The 19576-nt window shown below is 43.7% G+C and overlaps 1 protein-coding gene across 2 annotated transcripts in view; it reads left to right on the top strand.

Annotated features, from left to right (window-relative positions):
* The window catches only part of Reck (reversion inducing cysteine rich protein with kazal motifs), a 73647-nt gene that overhangs the window by 38402 nt on the left and 15669 nt on the right, over positions 1–19576 (top strand). For both annotated transcript variants that reach the window (XM_005078775.4, XM_013119701.3), the window contains 6 exons: positions 1705–1902; positions 3890–4157; positions 9113–9292; positions 12883–13095; positions 16273–16409; positions 18622–18762. In XM_005078775.4, coding sequence (XP_005078832.1) covers positions 1705–1902; positions 3890–4157; positions 9113–9292; positions 12883–13095; positions 16273–16409; positions 18622–18762 — 1137 coding nt within the window. The remainder of the gene's footprint in view (positions 1–1704; positions 1903–3889; positions 4158–9112; positions 9293–12882; positions 13096–16272; positions 16410–18621; positions 18763–19576) is intronic.

The following is a 19576-nucleotide window of genomic DNA, read 5'->3' as shown; positions in this document are numbered from 1 at the left end:
GTCCCCATGTATGCCTGCACACCAGAAGAGGGAGCCAGATCTCATTATAGATGGCCGTGAGCCACCATGTGGTTGCTGGGAATTGAACTTAAGACCTCTGGAAGAGAGTCAGCGCTCTCTTAACCTCTGAGCCATCTCTCCAGCCCCCATCTAAGAATCCTAGCCATCTCTGTAAACTTCTCCTGCTCTAGCTCCTTCAGTGCCTTCAGTGCCCCTACACATGCACCGTTAGATGCTGCGAAGGTCTACCCTTCTCCACACCGTTAGACGCTGAGAATGAGGGTCTACCCTTCTCCACACCGTTAGACGCTGAGTATGAGGGTCTGCCCTTCTCCACACCGTTAGACACTGAGAATGAGGGTCTGCCCTTCTCCACACCGTTAGACGCTGAGAATGAGGGTCTACCCTTCTCCACACCGTTAGACGCTGAGAATGAGGGTCTGCCCTTCTCCACACCGTTAGACACTGAGAATGAGGGTCTACCCTTCTCCACACCATTAGATGCTGAGAATGAGGGTCTACCCTTCTCCACACTGTTAATCGCTGAGAATGAGGGTCTACCCTTCTCCACACCATTAGACGCTGAGAATGAGGGTCTACCCTTCTCCACACCGTTAGACGCTGAGAATGAGGGTCTACCCTTCTCCACACCATTAGACGCTGAAAATGAGGGTCTACCCTTCTCCACTGCGATTCCCACACCCACACTTCCAGGCGCTCCTTTCCCTCTCCCATGTTCAATGGCACCAATGTAGTTTTCTCTGTGTGTTGTCTTCCTATGCATGTAGCTCAGCCTGCTCTTGAACTCTAAATCTTCTTGCCTCTGCCTCCTGAGTGCTGGGGATCACAAGTGTGCACCACCACGCCTGGCCATTGGGGTTTTGTTGTTGTTGTGTTTTGTTTCTTTTTGTTTTTGTTTTGAAACAAGGTCTCATATAGTTCAGGGTAGTCATAAATTTGTCATTATTCTGCCTCCATCTCCCAAGTGCTATGCGATGACAGATGTGTGCTACCGCACCTGGCTTTTATTTCTTTTCCAAATACAAAACACAGTCACTTACCTTCAAATGACTTGCCTTGACTTTTTCTTGAGACAGATTGTGTCCATTGTGAAATGAAGACTACTACAGTATAGAAAGATTCTTGGAAATATTCAAACTGTATAGGAATTTTGAGACTTCAGTTTCAAAGTATACCTGTGTTAACTTCATTAACTTGCCTTGCCATCCTGGTTTTCACTGGTCCTATTTTATAAACGTGAGACACTGGGATTGTGTTTTCTTTGGCTTCGTTTTGCTCTGTCTATAAATCTCCGCAGGTGCAGTGTGGAAAAAGGCTGTCCGCGCTCTCAAATTGGGCGCTCTGTACATTCGGGAGGCAGCTTGGCTCTGTGACACTTCCAGATGTTTTGGAGTACCCAGGCAGCCCTGGCATGTGCTAAATGCCAGTGTAGCTCCCAAATTGTCATTACAACCAGCAGTGCTGCTGTGCTGCTCTGCACAGGGATCTAGTTGGCTGGGGAGTCTGTTATAAACTGTGACTGTCAGGGAGCCCATGCCGATGTCTGGAGTAGTGCTGACTCAAGTGTTTATCATCTATGGCTTAGTTTCTCACACTCAGAAAGGTCAACCGCTGATCACTGTGCTGCTGAGTTAGCGTTAACAAACAGTTGTTTGCATTTCAGTGTCGTCTCTTTTTCCGTAGTGGGCTCGGTGTGCTGCAGTTACGCAGGTCACCACACAAACTGCCGAGAATTCTGTCAAGCCATTTTTCGAACAGACTCTTCTCCTGGTCCATCTCAGATCAAAGCGGTGGAAAATTATTGTGCCTCTATTAGTCCACAGTTGATACACTGTGTGAACAATTACACCCAGTCTTATCCCATGAGAAATCCAACAGACAGTAAGTAAAAGGGCTGGGTTCTTCTAATCTCTGACTTTCATAAAATAATTCACTCAAAAATTGATATATTCTCCCAGCACTCTGGAGGCAGAGGCAGGCAGATCTCTGAGTTTGAGGCCAGCCTGGTCTACAGAGCAAGCTCCAGAACAGCCTCCAAAACAATACAGAGAAACCCTGTCTCAAAAACAAAAAAACAAAAAAAATTGATATATTCATGTAGGCATGGTGCTCTGGTTCACTTGGGAAACACCAAGATTCCTTTGGTGTTTGGTTTTGACAGAGCAGATGTACATAATTTTCACAACTATAGGGTAGCAAGAAAGAAGGGAATGATGAAACCATGAGGAAAAGCAAACTGTTTTGAAGATGGGAGAGGTCTTTGGTAGGGATATTTTGATGGGAACCCAGATCATCACCATTAGACTATCAGGTAATACTTTTGACCTGAACAAGAAAACTTACACAGATTTTCAAATAAATAATACGCTGTACATATGCATAGTAGTATATGAGAAAAAATAGAAATGGCCCAAACATGTATCAGTAGGCTATTAATTAAATTGTATTTCTATGCAGTAGCAACACATCACCACTAACAAAGAGGAGTATGTTTACACAGAAAGTCCAAGGTGTGTTAAGAAAACAAAGCAAGTTTCAGAACAGAAAGCACAGTCTTAATTGTACTTAACTGTTCCACTGTATATTTCTGTAATGCTGGAACTTTAATCAATGAGAAGTTCTTACTTTCATAATTAAAAAATCATAAAAGTAAGAGAGTAATATTTGTGAAAAGCCAAGGCCTCCTAGTGAGCCTGACTTTGTGGGGTCTTCAGAGCACCCACTTTGTCATCCTAGAATCCATTCTGCCCAAATGGAGGACTCAGACTCTAAAGAACTGACTGATAACCAGGCTGCCCAAAGGCTGGCTTGTGAGCCGGGTACTCCTGTCTGGCCTTGCACTGCAATATTGTAACTCCCTTGTAATCTTGAAAGCAGTAGGCCTTGTTTGGCCATAATTGAAATCAGATCCCAGGCTTTTGACACCCTCTGATGTGGTAGTGTGGTGAAAATCAGAGCTACGTCTTCATTTGTTTTTAGGCACATTGGTGTTTTCTGGCATTTGGCTGCACTGAAGTGTTGCTGGCAGTGAGGAGATAGAAGCTTTAAAACACACACACACACACACACACACACACATACACACACACACACACACACACACACACACACACACGGCAGAAAGAGGTAGAACAATAATGTCCAATGTCTGTTCTAACAGGAATCTAGAAAAAAAAGACTCCAAAATGAGCATGTTTCTTCAAATGCAGATACCTGAGAAAACTACTTGAGAGAACCCTTCTGAAGTCTATAGCTAGCCTGACTGAAAGTATTCTTTCAGTTTCTAGTTCTTTGTAGAAAATTAAAGGCTGGGTGAGTGGGGACATAGTCATGGCAAATCATGGCCCATTAACATGTTTGAGGCCCTGATTCAATTCCTATCATCAAAAAAGAAAAGAAGATTAAAGGCAGAAATAAACTAAGATATAGTCAGGGTTCATATTATTTAAATTACAATGTGTATTAATTAGCTTCTACAGACTCACAGAAGTCTGTGGTGTCTTGGGGTCTGATTAAATGGAATGTTTGTAACTGTGGAAACTAGTCATCAGTTTTACGTAAAGAGCACAGTCCCCACGAGGTACAAGCAGAAGTGCGCCCGCTTTGATTCATCAAGTGGTTTTCATGAGGCCTTCTACTTTCATTTTGTACGGATAGTTCTGCAAGCTCATGGCTGGGGACTGTAGTGAACTCTGGGGAGAGAAACGTTGCAAGGTTTGCCCTGCAGAAAGATGGCGAGGGCTGAGTAGGCTCTCTATATTGCCGAGACGTGCATGGAGGGTTATTATTTTCCGTTTGCTGCCGTGCTTTCCTCTGAGAAATGTGTATGGTAAAAGCACCTAATAAAGGGCTTACATCCTGAATGCAGGCTTATATTGCTGTGACAGAGCTGAAGACCACGCTTGCCAAAGCGCCTGCAAGAGAATTCTCATGTCTAAGAAAACGGAGATGGAGATTGTTGATGGCCTCATCGAGGGTTGCAAGACCCAGCCCTTGCCTCAGGATCCTCTTTGGCAGTGTTTCCTCGAAAGCTCACAGTCGGTTCACCCCGGAGTCACAGTGCACCCTCCTCCCTCAACTGGCCTTGATGGGGCTAAGTTGCATTGTTGCTCTAAAGCAAACACTTCAACGTGTAGGTTAGTATCTCATTTCCCTTTATCAAAAGGAAACAGGATTTTAATTGGTGATTTTTAGTAATGTGTAATTCTTGTGTTGTCTAGGCTTAGCATTCGGGAGATATAAAATCTGACCTGGGGACTATAGTTCCAGGGTAGAGGGCTTAGCAGGTACAAGGCTCTAGGTCCAATCTCAGTACAACAAACAATTATAAAATCTTTAAATTTTTTGGACCGTTTATTTCATGTGTGGATGTTTGTGTGCACATCTGTACATGGGTGCTTGGGTGCTGCCCCCCACAGATGCTAGAACTGAACCAGGGCCCTGCACCTGGTTCAGTGAGCCTCTTCCCCACTAAGTCACCTTACCAGCCCCAAACGTCATTATTTTATTTAGCAGGTATTTACTGAAGACTTTAAATCAATACAGAAGGGCCAGCAAGATCACTTAGCAGGTAAAGACTCCTGCCACCAAGCCTGACTAATTAATTAAATGATCAGAGTTTTATTTGCCAAATCCGCATGGTGGAAGGAAAATCCAGACTTTCTCAAGTTGTTCTCTTACTGCTACATGTGTGAATGCACATGTACACACACAAATAAACGTAATTTAATTTAAAAATAGTTATGTGTATGTGTGTTTTCCTCGTATGTATGCATGTATACCATATATGTGTCTGGTGCCCACAGAGGACAGAAGAGGTCATAGGATCCCATGAAACTAGAATTCAACCCCTTAAGTTTTGGTTGTTTTTTTTTTTTTATAAAACAAATACTGTTTTAAGCATTGAGTGCTAAAAGCACTGTATTTGGGGGTATGAAAGATTAACCATTGAAAGGGCAATGCATATTTAAAGATGATGCAATATTAGTAAGCTTACAGTATGTTGGGCCTGGAAAGATGGCTCAGTGGTTAAGAGCACTTACTACTGTTCTTGAAGAAAACCTGAGTTTGGCTCCCAGCACCTACATTGGGTGGCTCACAGCTGCTTTTAAGTCCAGCTACAGGGGATCCAGTGCCGTTTGCTCCCTGTGTATGCATCTTGCTGACATGTGCAGACATGTACTTATGCATGTAAATAATTATTATGTTTTCACTTGATATCTAAGAGATAGTCTCTTTATTAGATTACAAAGTTTTGGGACACAGAGTGTAGTCCAGCTGGTAGAGTGCTTGCCTTGCAAGTACAAAGGTCTCAAAAGCACATAACATAGTGGCATGCGTCTATAATCCCAGCACTCAGCAGGTGGAGACAGGAGGATCAGGGTCAGCCTCAGCTATACACCGGCCAGCCTAAGCCACATGAGACCCTCTGTTAAAAGGAAGAAACTTTAAAGTCTTTTGTGGTATTAAAACAACCTTGTGGTGTAGATATCTGTGCTAGTTGGAGAATTGTATGTGTGTTGGTGAGGGCTCTGGGACAAACTACCTGCCATAAACAAATGAGGAAAGATGTATTTTAGCTCACTATTTCAAAGATCTCAGTCCACAGTCCCCTGGCTCCATTGGCTTGCTCTAAGGAGAAACAGAACATCACAGTGGAGGGGGTGTGGTGGATCACAGCTGCTCAACCAGTGACTTACCACCTCCTTCAGCTAGACCCAACCTCCTACAGTTTCTATCTCTCAACATAGAGTTGCCTGCGAGGGACCAATCGTCTATCACATGAGCCTGTGAGAAATCATTTCACATCCAAATCATAGCAGCATCACTTGGGTATTACACCTGGGGATAAAAAAATAATTCAAGTGTGAACGGGAAATTAGAGATTTTAAAAAGTGAGTGAAGATACCTAAGATTATGATGAATAGGCTTGCCTTAAGTTACTTTCTATTGCGGTGATAAGGCACTATGGCCAAGGCAGCTTCTAGAAGAAAGTTAATTTGGGGCTTAGGATTTTAGAGGTTAGCGCCCATGACCCTCACGATGGGGAGCATGGCAGCAGTCAGGCAGGAGCTGAAGCAACAGCTAAGAGCTCATATTGTGAAGCACAGTTATGATGTGGAGAGAGACATGACCCAGCCTTTGAAACCTCAAACCCCCTCTCCCCGGTGGCACATCTCCTCTAGCAGGGGCACGCCTTCTAATCCTTCCCGATAGTTCCACCATCTGAAGACCAGTGTGAGCCCATGGGGCCATTCTCATCCGAACCACTACAAGGATATAGCAGAAGTTGCCTTACTAGAGGTATTTTACAAAAATTTGTACAAAAAGGGGCCAGACATTATTAGCATAACCTGAAGGGAAAAGAAGATACCATACATAAAACAATTTTTTTAATTGGATGAACCATTACAAAAAAAAACTATGCCTAGGGTAATCTACCAAACTTTACCAAGGATACAAAAATGTCTAACCACAGTCAATTGGAAGGCTTAGTTGTAAGTAAGCCTGGCCCTGTGATTATAGGCATGGATTCTGTATAGAAGTTAATAAGAAGGTATAAATGAAAGGGATGCTGAGAAGTTTTTGGATTTCCCCAAAATAAGTATATATACGTATGTATTGAGTTGATGGAGTGTGGGATGGTTTTTCTTGCTGTTTTTGTTTGTTTGTTGTTTTTGTCTTTCAAGACATGTTTCTCTGTGTACCCTGGCTGTCTTGGAACTCACTCTGTACAGGCTGACCTCAGACTCAGAGATCCGCCTGTCTTTACCTCCCAAGTACTGGAACTGAAGGTGTGCACTACCACACCCAACTTGTTTTTTGGTTTTGAAGAATACTAATGTTTTTAACATTTAGGAGGGGTCTGCTATGGTGCATGTGGAGGTCAAAGGACAATTTGAGTCACTTCTCTCCTCCCACCATATGGGTCCCAGGGATTGTCAGCCTTGGCAGCAGTCTCTTTCACCTGCTGAGCCATCTTAAGAACCCAGGGTAGGGGGATCTGGTTTGCTGAATGCTTTCCATTTCATCAGCCTGATCTTTCTGAAACCTTGAGATAATTGGGGAAGTGTGTAGACTTCCTGTTTTAACTGATAGAAACTAACTCTGAAAAGTTGAAGAATCTATTCATTGCAAATATAGGAAGTTAAAGGCTAGAGAAAGTACTGGCTTCCTCCTCTGAATGTGCAAGCTCCCTTGTAAGGCAGGATCTGGTCTGTTTAGTGATACTGCATCACCAATGCCTTCAACAAGCTCATACATAAAACAGAACTCATGAACACAGGGAGAGTGGGCAATGGACTACAGAGTAAAGATCCCTTCTTTGGGGCTGGAGAGATGGTCAGTGGTTAAGAGCACTGGCTGTTTTTCTAGAGGAACCAGGTTCAATCCCCAGCACCCTCATGGCAGCTCACAACTGTCTGCAACTCCAGTCCCAGCAGATCTGATGTGCTCTTCTGGCCTCCATTGCCACCAAGCACATACATGGTGCACAGACACACGCAGGAAATCATTCATACATATAAAAAAAACCCATATACACACAAAACTTCTTCATAGTATTTATGAGAGTCAAATAACTGTGAGGATAGTGGAAAATATTTACTTACATTTTGTATATTTCAATGATACCAGATTTTTATAGTGAGCATGTATTTCTTTTATAAAAATTAAACTAATGAATTCAATGTATAAAACCACTTTGGAAATGACCTACCAGTATTGCTTCCCTGTGGAAACACTATTGCTTTGCAGTCATCAAATCAGAGTGTCGTGTATCAACTGCAATAGTATGTAGTGGTTTAAACAAACTTTAATCTGTAAACTCCACCCCATTTTTCCTGGTTCTCAGGATTGAACCTAGGATCTTGAGTACCCTGGGCACATAGTCTCACGGAGTTACATCCCTACTCATTTAAATGCTTCTTTGGAGATGCATTCTGCCTCCTGTGAATAACATAACTTGGGGAGAGTATACTTTTGTGGAGATAAACCATGTGCTTTACTTTAAACTCCTGACACCAAATCTGTAACGATAAGCAGCACACTTGATGAGGGTATAGTTAACTTTTATTGTAGAAATTACTTACAAGAAAAAACTGGCAACCAAGGTGAGTTAGCAGCTTTCACCAGCCCAAAAAAGAGCATGTGTCTCTCCTAAACCGACTTTTATTACCTCTGTAGGTGCCTCTAGTCATGCCCAAAGTGGGCGTGGTTAGCAGCACAGTTCACCACATTTTATTGCCACATCCGTTTGCGCTCTAGCCACGCCCAAAATGGGCATAGCTGGTGGCGCAGTCCTAAAGTATCTTCCTACATGAGAAAAAATAATTGTACCAGAACTAAGGATGTACAAAACACCTTAAGGGACTGTATAATTTAATATTTAGCTTTCTGTCAGTCATGACAAAGGGGGTGGATTTTCTTTTAATTTTTTTTGAAAATTATTTATTGAGATTGATTTTTTACTGGGGTGAGGTGGGGGGTGGGAAGGTGGGCACACATGCCATGGAATATATTTGGAGGTCCGAGGGCAACTTTGTAGTTCATTCTCTCCTTCCATCTTTATGTGGATTTTGGGGGGTCAAACTCAGGTCACCAGGCTTGTGTGGTAAGCTCCTATACCCACTAAGCCATCTCTAAGTCTCACTCTGTCCCATGGACGATTTTTCTTAAAAAATATACACATTGGCGTATATCTTTTATAAATTTGTGTGACTGTTTTACCTGTATATATGTCTGTGAACCACATGCAAACCTGACGTTCTCAGAGGCCAGAAGAGTGCATTGGGTTCCTTGGAATCGGAGCTACAGTCAGTTATGAACTGCCTGTGGGTGCCAGGAATTGAGTCTGGGTCCTCTGGAAGAGCTCTTAATTGAACCCTTGCTCCAGCTGCCCAGAGATGATTTTTTAAAAGGCCATTTTTTTTCATGGAAAAGATTACTTTTTTGGCTGCCAATTCCAGGAGCTAATTAACTGTACTGTTTTCTTTATGTTCCTGTAGATAGAGTTAATAGAATTGGAGTTTTGCACAGATCAAATACTCATCAGGCTTCTGTCTAATGCTCTGCATTTGTTCTTTTCTTTCAGGGAACTGTGCACGAAACTGTATAGCATGAGCTGGGGAAACACACAGAGTTGGCAAGAGTTTGACCGCATCTGTGAATATAACCCGGTGGAGGTGTCCATGCTGACATGTCTAGCTGATGTCCGGGAACCTTGCCAGTTGGGCTGTAGAAACCTCACTTACTGTACGAACTTTAACAACAGGTAGGGAAAAATATTATATATGAAGATGGAAATACACTATCAAATTTACTTGTTTTAAGTAAATACTGCTTTCTGGTATGCCTTTCTGGGGCAAAAGAAATGATTTCATTTTGAAATGCTCTGTCCCTTCTACATGGATCCTAGAAAGGAGGTTTGATGGTAAAGTCCCTTCTAACCTAAAGATACCTGAAGCTTCTGGAATTGAGAGAATATCCGGTGCCTTCACTCCTGTCTCCCTTCTGCCCCGATGGAAACAGTTCACTGCAGAACAGATCACTAAGACGATGTAGTGTCCAGTGCTGTGCTCTGGACACCTTTTCTGTTCTCTTCAGCCACTAGCTGTGGATGTGTTCCGGGCTTGGATCTTGGCCCCTCTTCCCCCTTACTATCCTTGATACCTCAGGGTACCCTGATTTGAGTTGTTCTGTAAAGAAACGTCTTTAAATTAAGCAAGTGACTCACTGAGCAGATGATGACTACACCAGCCTGGTCTACATAGTGAGTTCCAGGACAGACAGAGCTGCATAGTGAGACTCTGTCTGAAAAACCAGCAACAAAAAGGATGATGATTCCAGTTAATAAGTATATCACATATGTGAAATTGCTAAGAGACTAGATTTGATGTGTTTGCCACAAAAACAGGACAAAGTGTTTGTGCTAATACGTGTTAGTTTGATTTAGCCACTCCACAATATATACAGTTTCAAAACATTATGTTGAATGCTTAGACTTAGCAGTTAAAAGTGCTTTTGAAAAGAGATGTGTATGAAAAGGCCAGTCCTGCTAAGTATTAATTAAAACTTCTGTGAATGCCTCCTCAAACCCATTAGAATTGCTAGATTAAATACTGGCAAGCATGTGAAGTGTGTGGGATTCTCTTTCCTCATAGGTAAGTAATTTGGGTTGAATCTGTGATCCATCAGCTCTATTCTGAAGCATTTATTCAACCAGGAGACATGAAAGCATATGTCCAAGAAAGTCTCTATGTGCCAACATTATTTGTAATCTCCCATACTGGGAAAGGACCCCAAAACATCCACCAGGAGAATGAAAACAATAGTAATAGTGACATACAGTGGAATAGTATGCAGCAGGAAGGCAAAGTCCCAAGACACTCACATATGAGTGGGCGTACATCCAGCAAAGGAAGCCCACTATTCTCTGTGCTTCTAGACTCATGAAGGCTAAGAATAAGCAAAAGTAGTCTGTGAGGAGAAGGACCAGAAAATCAGGGGCATCAGGAAACTCCACCATGATGGAAATGTGCTATATTGTGTGCAGTTCTTGTTTTGTTTGGGGGGGTGTTTGTTTCTGAGACAGTATCTCACTCTGTAGCCCTGGCTGTTCTGGAACTCACTATGTAGACCTGGCTGGCCCCTACCTGTCTCTGTCTCGTGAGTGCTGGAACTAGAGGTGCACACCAACCACCACAGCCAACTTGGGTAGGGTTTTTAATTACATTGCTGGATACAGTCTCCAAACATTATTGAACTAAATTCTCAGTTCATACATTATAATGTGTATGATTAAACTCCAGTAGCCCAGGCTGGCCTCAAACTAGGTATACATCTGAGTTTGGCATTGGCCTCCTCATCCTCTTGCCTCTGCCTCCGAAGAACAGGAATTACAGGGATGCACCATCATTCCTGGCTTGAAAATAGTGTTTTGTATAAATTTAATTAATTAATATTTCCTCATCAATAGATACTACCAGATGCTAAAGATAAAAACCATAATCTAGTAAAAAAAATCTGTACTATAAAACCATAATTTAAACTGGGATTGACATGTAAAACAAGCTATTTAAAATTAAAATTAAAATGATATTAAAAAAGAAATAAACACACTAAAAATAAAAAAATAAAAACAAAAAAACCCATAATTTAGTAGAAAACATCTGTACTACATATGTCTGACAAAGGACAAATCTGTAATGCATGTAGAACCCTTACAAATCCTCAGAAATCAAAGTTTCAATTTTTGTTTTAGATTTCTTTTGTGTGTCTTAGTGTTTTGCCTGCCTGTGTGTGAGGATCATATGTTTGCAGTGCCCTCAGAGGTCAGAAGAGGACATCAGATCTCCTGGAGCTGAAGTCACAGATGGTTTTGAGTCACCTCAAAAGAGGTGATGGCTCAGTGCTGGGAACTGAACCTGGGTTCTCTGCAAGAGCAGCCAGCTCCCTTGTCACTGAGCCATAGCTCTTCAGCCCTCGACTTCTCTTAAAATACAATTTGTTTATTGATTCTTTGGAAATTTCACATCGTACTCCCCAATTTTGATCATTTCCTAATCTCTCCCAATCTACCCTTCACCCTTTCAGTATCCTCCCTCTCAAAAGAAATTATAAACAAAACAAACAAAATAATTGTTCTGCTCTTCCGTCCTTCCTGCCTCTCCAACACGTCTCCATTTGTCTTAGTGGCATTGGGAGCTGCTGTGTGCCGTGCAGTGTACCTTTAGTGTATGCTTTCCATTTGTCTTAGTGGCATTGGGAGCTGCTGTGTGCCGGGCAGTGTACCCTTTAGTGTATGCTCTACTTGCAAGTGCTCATTGCAGTGAGTCTGGTCCAAGGCCCTGGCTTCTGGTACACCATCATCCCTGGATCCTGTCTGAAATTCTTGGATATTCCTTGATCTCCCCAGTCATGGAGATCCTATGGGTATCATTCATCGGGACCAGTCCTTCACATGCTCCATTAGGTCATAGATGAGGTAGATGTTGTGTGCAGCCCTCAACTTTGTAAAAGGGTCAGAAAAAGTATTTCACAAAAAGCAACATTTATTAATAAATCATTTCTAACAATAAAAAGGAATACATTACTTGTATATGCAACAACATGGGGGTGAATCTCAAAAAGATTATGTTTGATGTCTATTCCAGGCCCCCAAATAGAGTAAGGATCCACTTATATGAAAGTCTAGAATAGGCTAAAGTAATTTGTGATGTTCTATGTATGAGGAGTGTAGATCATGGGGTAATTCAACAGGGCACGGGGAAACTGTTTGGTGTGATAGAAATGTTCTATTATAATAGATTTACATGTGTTTCTATGAGCTATACACTTGGCAAATCACATTTGTATTCTGTGCATTCTGTACACCTCAGTTTTTGTTATGTTTTGTTTGTTTTTTGAGACAGAGTTTCTCTGTAGCTTTGGAGTATCTCCTGGCACTGGCTCTGTAGACCAGGCTGACCTTGAACTCATGGAGATCCACCTGCCCCTGCCTCCTGAGTGCTGGCACTAAAGGCATGTGCCACCAACACCTGGCTTATACCTTGGTCTTAAAGCCACAGATTCATTTATTTTGTTAAAGAAAATGAGATGGTCTGGGAATGTTAGTCCTATCCAAAGCACCTTGAAGTTTTAAAATGCTTCATAAGAACCTATGTTTAATTAAAATATGTAGTCAATGTCTTGATGCTAGTGTCCATGTTGAGCTTCAGGTGCTTGAAGCTGAAAGCCTATGATGGCTTTTACTCACTCTCTCTTAAGAAAATCATTTTTCCTGATGTGTGAATTTATCAAGAACTTACTCATTGCTTCTATCTAGGAAATAATTTGCCTCAATTCCTTCTGGATTTTTTTCAGGCCAACTGAACTTTTCAGGAGCTGTAATGCGCAGTCTGATCAGGGAGCCAGGAATGACATGAAGCTGTGGGAGAAAGGGAGCATAAAAATGCCCTTCATCAGCATCCCTGTCCTCGACATCAAAAAGTGCCAGCCAGAAGTGTGGAAAGCAATAGCCTGCTCGCTGCAGATTAAGCCTTGCCACAGGAGATCCCGAGGAAGCACTGTCTGCAAGTAAGCCATTCTAGTCCTAGTGACTCCACCTGGGCTCAGACCCTCCCTATCTCTAGCAGAGCCTCTCTTTAGAATGTTCCCCCTTTGCCTGCGCCCCTCCCCCAGAACGATGCTTTCACACTTTCTCCCCGACTGGAAGTGTGCTTCCCTATCTTCTTGCCTGAGGCCTGCCCTTCCTGGCTCTTGTCAAATACCAGACATTTTTATGGAATCTCCCCTCATTCCTTTGGTTGATACTAACTTATCCTTAGTGCAAATTCCTATGGAACTTTATGTGTGCTTTACTGTGGAATCTAGTTTCAGAAACAGTTCCTAAATGCCTCCGTGCAGTTATGTTTACACTTCAAATTTTTAATACATGTATTTAGTTGGTGTGCGTTCATCAGCACACCTGTCACAGAGCACATGGCCATCAAAGAACAGCTTGAGGGGGAGGGTTTGTTTGGTCAGTCCCAGCAGGCACTGCTTTCCAACCAGCCATCTTGCTGGTCATGTTTTTACACTTTTAGAAGTACTTTTACATTTAGGGAGAGTATGAATGAATCCACCACCTCGGTTAGAATGTGGCAGCTTCCAGGGACCAGGCTCAAGTGGTTCTCGAGGCTTGGTGGGCAGCCCCTCTATAGTTTTAAATGTGGGCTCTTATCTTGTTTGGTTAGGAGTTTACTTTCTGTGCAATTGTCTTTTTTCCTCTTGCTCTTTCTCATTTATAGCTCCTGTTACATTTTTATTATCCTGACACAGTAGATCTCCTGTAAATGCCCAATGAGTAAGAGTTAGTGAATAGTCGATGGGTCCTGTTCCTATTAAACAGTTTTGAATGGTTTAGGAAATCTAAGACAAAGCCAAGATGATGGCTGCCTGGCAATGAAACCAGAGAGCTAACTACACAGTACCTCAGCTGTTCTTCAAGCATCTGTTCTCTTTTCCAAGACCAAGTCAATATTGAGCCTAAAACCTTTCATGTGTGGCTCAGTACTGCTCAGTTCAGATTAACAGGGTCCAGACCACCTTTGTTTTTTTTTTTTTTTCTTATCTGGTTTTGATTGTGGGGTCTTAACTGTGTCACTCTGTAGTCCAGGCTGGCCTTGAACTCATGGCATTCCCCTGCCTCAGCCTCCTGAGCTCTGGAATTACAGACATGAGCTGTCATGCCTAGGATGTGACCAGTTTTCTGACAAGACTCAGACATGACCTGAGTAGGGGACAGGCCGAGGTTAACTGAGATGGCAAGCCAAAGCTACGGACACACACCTGTACTCGCAGGAATCTTTCAGCTCAAGACTAAAGGAAAATATTAAAGGGTTATTCATTTGATGTTTATGGATGTTTTGCCATCAAGCGGTGGTGGTGCACGCCTTTAATCCCAGCACTCCTGAGGCAGAGGCAGGCGCATCCTGTGAGTTCGAGGGCAGTCTAGTCAACAAAGCCAGTGCCAGGACAGGACAGGCTCCAAAGCTACAGAGAAATCCTGTCTTGAAAAACAAAAATACAAAACAACAACAAAAAGATTATATTGTGTGTGAATGTTTGCCTACATGTGTGTATGTGTGCCACGTGTGTGCCCAGTGCTCACAGAACTGGGAACTTCTGGATACATACCTCAGAAGAAGACATTGGATCCCCTGGAACTCAGGTTACAGACGGTTTTGAACCACCATGTAGGTACTGGGAATGTTGTGCCCAGAATCACCAAGAGGCCCATTTCGATGCAAAAGCAAAGAGTCTTTCATTGAAGTTATTTAACAAGCTAAACCCATTAGCTCAGGTCCTTCACCCACCACCATGGCAGATGGCTGGAGAAAGACCCCAAGCAACCTTGAGGCAGGGACCTTAAAGGGCAGCGATATGAAACAGTCTCAGGATTGGTGCACTTACAGGTTTGGGTGACCTGCCCTGTGTTGATTGGTCAACTGGTTGTTATGGCCCATAGGCCCTCCCAGGGCAGTTGCTATGGTCTGCACGTCACTGTTGTGCACTTGTCCGTAAATCACACTCAGAGCCGTAAAGCACAGCCCCGCCAGCTAACTTCTGATTGGTTCCTTGCCACGAGGAGGGCATCTGACCTTAGTGACCAGGACAGGAGCCGCAAGGTCATGCAAGCACATGTTAGCCTGTAATGGCTGCTAAAAATGGGGGACTGGTCACTATATTCCCCCCTTCTCCATGTACCCATGACAGGACTCAATCCTGAGTCCTGCCTGTTAGGGACTCAAAGGGGTGTTAACAGGCCCTGCCATTAGCCAACAGATTTTTCTGAGGGAATGACATTAGCATTTGACTTAGCATCTCAACCAGGGAAAAGAGGGCGATGTATTCTTCTCCATGCTACTTCCTGCTGACTTTGGGACGCAATTAGGGGACTCAAGAAAACTGAAATGCTAGTCAAAAGCAAAAAGGGAATTTAAGCAATGGGGTATCTATCCAGGAGCAGCTGATTGGCAGACTCTGTTGAAGAGACAGGGGGTGTCCACATCAGGTGAACTGGTTCACATCCACAGCAAGTCCAGGACTGGTAGTCTTTAGCAGCAGGCTTTGGTCAGCAACTGATGCTCGGATGTGTCTGCTAGAAGCCGAAGCCTGTTTAAGACATGTTTAAACTGGAAACAGGAGTTAAAACTTATGTATTTAATTGGAACTCTTTAGACCCATAGTTTTAGAGATCAAGAAGGGTGGGAGTCCCAAGACCAGGGGAGAAAATCCCATCCTCAGGAACAGACAGGTGGGATAACGTAGGCTGCACTTATCTGGAGTCCTTTTGATCTGTGGAACAATCTTTCTAGCCCTAGACTAAGAAAAAACGTAAAGTTGTGAGCTCTCTGGTTGTTAAAACCAAACACCTTAGTGCTGATAACCTGAAGTTATTAAACTGAGGAAGGGAGGGAAGGGAGCAACTGACACGGGGCTCTGAGAACAGGACCGTCTACAGACTAGCCCAGCTCCATCCCTTACAGGTGCCAGAAGCTGGCCATGCTGCAGCAGTAATTGTTCATTTTGAACAAGGCCTTGATCTCAGATTATAGAAAGTTAGGCCTTGAATTTACTGTGCAGCTGGGAGCCCAGCAGCCTCACTCCTAACCATCTGGGAGAGCTGGTAGGTAGTGAAGACAGCTCCAGAGAAGCTTCAACAGGAGGCAGTGCCGCGAACCCACCATGTGCATGCGCTCTTCTTTTAAGGTCAGATTGTGTAGAGATCCTCAAGACATGTGGAGACCAGAACAGATTTCCTGAAGACCACACCGCTGAAAGTATTTGTGAGTTCCTGTCCCCTGCAGATGACCTGGAGAACTGCATCCCTCTGGATACATACCTCAGTACGTACTGTGGGCGTTTGCTTCTCGTGCCCTCTGCCCTTGCTCTTCACCTCGGGTGAGAACCCGGTGTTTGATGATGCCATCTGCAGCGGTTACTGTTCTTGTTGCTGTGACTGTACATAATAAATACATAAATAAATACCATCAAAAGCATCCTGGGAAGAAGGGTATATTTGACACAGCTCACGGAGACAGGGCAGCATGGCGGGTGGAGTGTGAGGCAGGAGCATCTGATGTTGGAAACAGAGAGGCAGGTGCTCAGCTCACCTCTTCAGTCCAGGGCCCCAGCTGATGGCATGGGGCCGAGCAGTAGAGCAGGTCACATCTCTCATGCAGGAATCCAGAGTTTGGTCTCCTAAATAATTAGATCCCATCAGGTTGGCATTGTCATCTTAAAAATTGTAAGCAGAAATTGTATTTTATTTTTCAGAGGAATTATGATGAGCTGTTTACCAGTCAGGAATTCTAAGAACCAAAGTGGGGGACAATATTCTCAGAAATCATTGTTATTTCTCATGATGTGACCAGAAAATGGGATTTCCCCTAGGAAGATGTCAGTTTTTGTCATCAGGACCTGAGCCAGGCCTGGCTTGGGCTTATTCACCCAATAGAGAAGACAGAGCTATCCCCTGAGATCATAAAGGGAAGTGGAACGTACCTTCCTACTTTAGCTTCTCCCTGCCAGATACTTCTGCCAAGAGCTTGGTACCTCGCTGAGGGATTCCAGAAGGAGCTCCTTGAGAGCAAGGAGACAAATACAGGGAGACTTTAGGTATTGGATGAAGTAGTGTTTGGGCTGCCACCAGGGGGCAACAGTGCCACAAACTGGCTGGCCAACAGAAAGGCCTGCTTGCTTCCTCCCCTCCCCATGATTAAGCCCAGCTGCCAATAACAGACCAGATGAAGCACAGGTGAGCCCAGAATCAAGCAGTCCAGGGTGTTTATGGTGGCACCAACTCCAGCCAGCTTTATTTCATAAACTTCACTTTCTCATCATGGCTGCTGGCGCTTTACCCAGCGCACTCTAGTTAGTTAGTAAGTGGGAAGAAGGAGGAGGAGGAGCTTCTCCTTAATCTCAGGGGCTCCTATAATTATAAGGCCCTGCCCTGGATGAAATGACAGAATCTGGTGATCCACCATGGAGGACCTCACCCTCCCTGGGGATCGGAGTGAAGACTGGGTGGGGGGGGCTGGGGGGCCTGGTGAGGGAGTTGGGGTGGGAGAGGGAGCTGGGATTGACATGTGAAACAGGCTTGTTTCTAACTTAAAAAGAAAAAGGGAGGAAGGAAGGAAGGAAGGAAGGAAGGAAGGAAGGAAGGAAGGAAGGAAGGAAGAAGCTCAGCTAGGCAATCTTTTTAGCTTTGGGCCCATGACCACCCTGAATAAAGTTAAGATAAAGAGACCGTGTCCCCTAACTTTGTGACCAGCACTGAAAACACAGCATGCTAGGTGGGAGCTTCTGTGGCCTTGGGAAGATCACCTTGAGTTCCTAGTAAACCTGGACAGAGTGGTGGGCTGCGTGATGCGCTCCCACAGCCTCTGTCTCTGCTGAGTCTCAGAGCCTGAGTGGGGCTGAGAATCTAGTAAGTGAACTGGTGTGTTTGTGATCCCAGCCACTTAGAGCAGTCAGGTATGTGTAGCAGGACTTGATTTCAGCAGGAGGGAGACCCAAGGATGCTCTAGTCTAAATAGCAGTGTTCGCTTTCAATATCACAAGTGCTTGAAGTGCTACTCTTCCTGGACAGGGTGTTGGAAGGTAAATATAACTGTGTTCTGGAGCTTCTGTTGATGTAACAGGTTGCCATATAGTGTTGTTTAAAGTGCAAAAGTACCCGTCTTACACATAAGCACATATTTGATGACCACATCCCAAATGTGTCTCATCTCTGAACTGCTTCCTACTGAAGTTATGAGTTCATCTCATTCTCGTCCAGACATTAACCCCATGGTAACTTGTCTGTTTTGTCTATTACTGTATCTAGTACCCAGGATCTTCCAAGTGTATTGTAGGTATCCCATTAATAAATGAAAGATTGGGTGTGTTGTGATAAACTGATGAATTATGAGGAAATCCATTGTTTGGATGGAGCTTATCACAGTCAGGCCTTGCTCTATGCCTGGAAGCTCTCCATTTGTCCCAGCTGTGATGAAGCCAGTTGGAGACCTGGTTTTCTTTTAGATTGGTTACACTGGCCTGTTCTGGTTTCTTCAGGACCAAGTGCTTTAGGTAACATCATAGAAGAAGTGACTCATCCCTGTAACCCGAATCCTTGCCCAGCCAATGAGCTCTGTGAAGTCAACCGGAAAGGGTGTCCATCTGGAGACCCCTGCCTTCCATATTCTTGTGTTCAAGGTAAGGGGTGGGGGCTGTGAGTGTGAGATGGACATGGGACATGCTGCTGGTGTTTCCTTCTCAGAGTTGGCATTACACCCAGGCTGCAGGGTCTTTTTCTGTACTTTATTGTCCTGTATGTAATGCTTAAGCATTATTCAAACATAGAATTTTCAGTTGTTATTTCACTTGCAAACTAATGCTATCAATACAAGTTACAGGGTTCTTGATTACAGAAGAAAAGAGAAGCTTGAGCCAACTTTTCGTGCCTTCTCTTCCATGCTGCACTGTAGCACGTGGAGGGACGCCATACTCACTGTGACACTGCTCATCTCTGTAGAGGTTAACATGGGCTGTGGATGCAGCTCTGCAGGAGAGCGTTTGCCTCATGTGGAAGGCCTTGGTTCATTCCCCAGTGCCACAAAAGCAAAACAGCCTAGTTGTGGGGTGCACTGCTGTAATCCCAGTGCTCGAGAGGTAGATTCTAAAGCTTCAGGGGTTCAAGGTTATCCCCAGATACAAAGTGGATTTGGAGCCAGCCTGAGCAACATGAGACCCTATTTCAATAAAAATTAAAAAGATTAATGTTATGTTGAAATGCATACAAATAGCTGGGTGTGATGGTGAACCTTATTAATCCCAGCACTCAGGAGGCAGAGGCAGTGGATCTGTGAGTTTGAGGCCAGTCTGGTCTACAGAGCAAGTTCCAGGATAGTCAGGGCTACACAGAGAAAACTTATCTAAAAAAAAAACCCACAAACAAAGCCATATGAAATGCATACAAACAATTGTTTTGTTCCATATTATGTATTAGTGAGCCACTTGAAGCCCTTGC

Source organism: Mesocricetus auratus, unplaced genomic scaffold (assembly GCF_017639785.1).
Source record: "Mesocricetus auratus isolate SY011 unplaced genomic scaffold, BCM_Maur_2.0 Super-Scaffold_6730, whole genome shotgun sequence".
NCBI lineage: Eukaryota > Metazoa > Chordata > Mammalia > Rodentia > Cricetidae > Mesocricetus > Mesocricetus auratus.
Note: the sequence above shows the minus strand (reverse complement) of the source record. Positions and strands in the feature narration are given on the sequence as shown.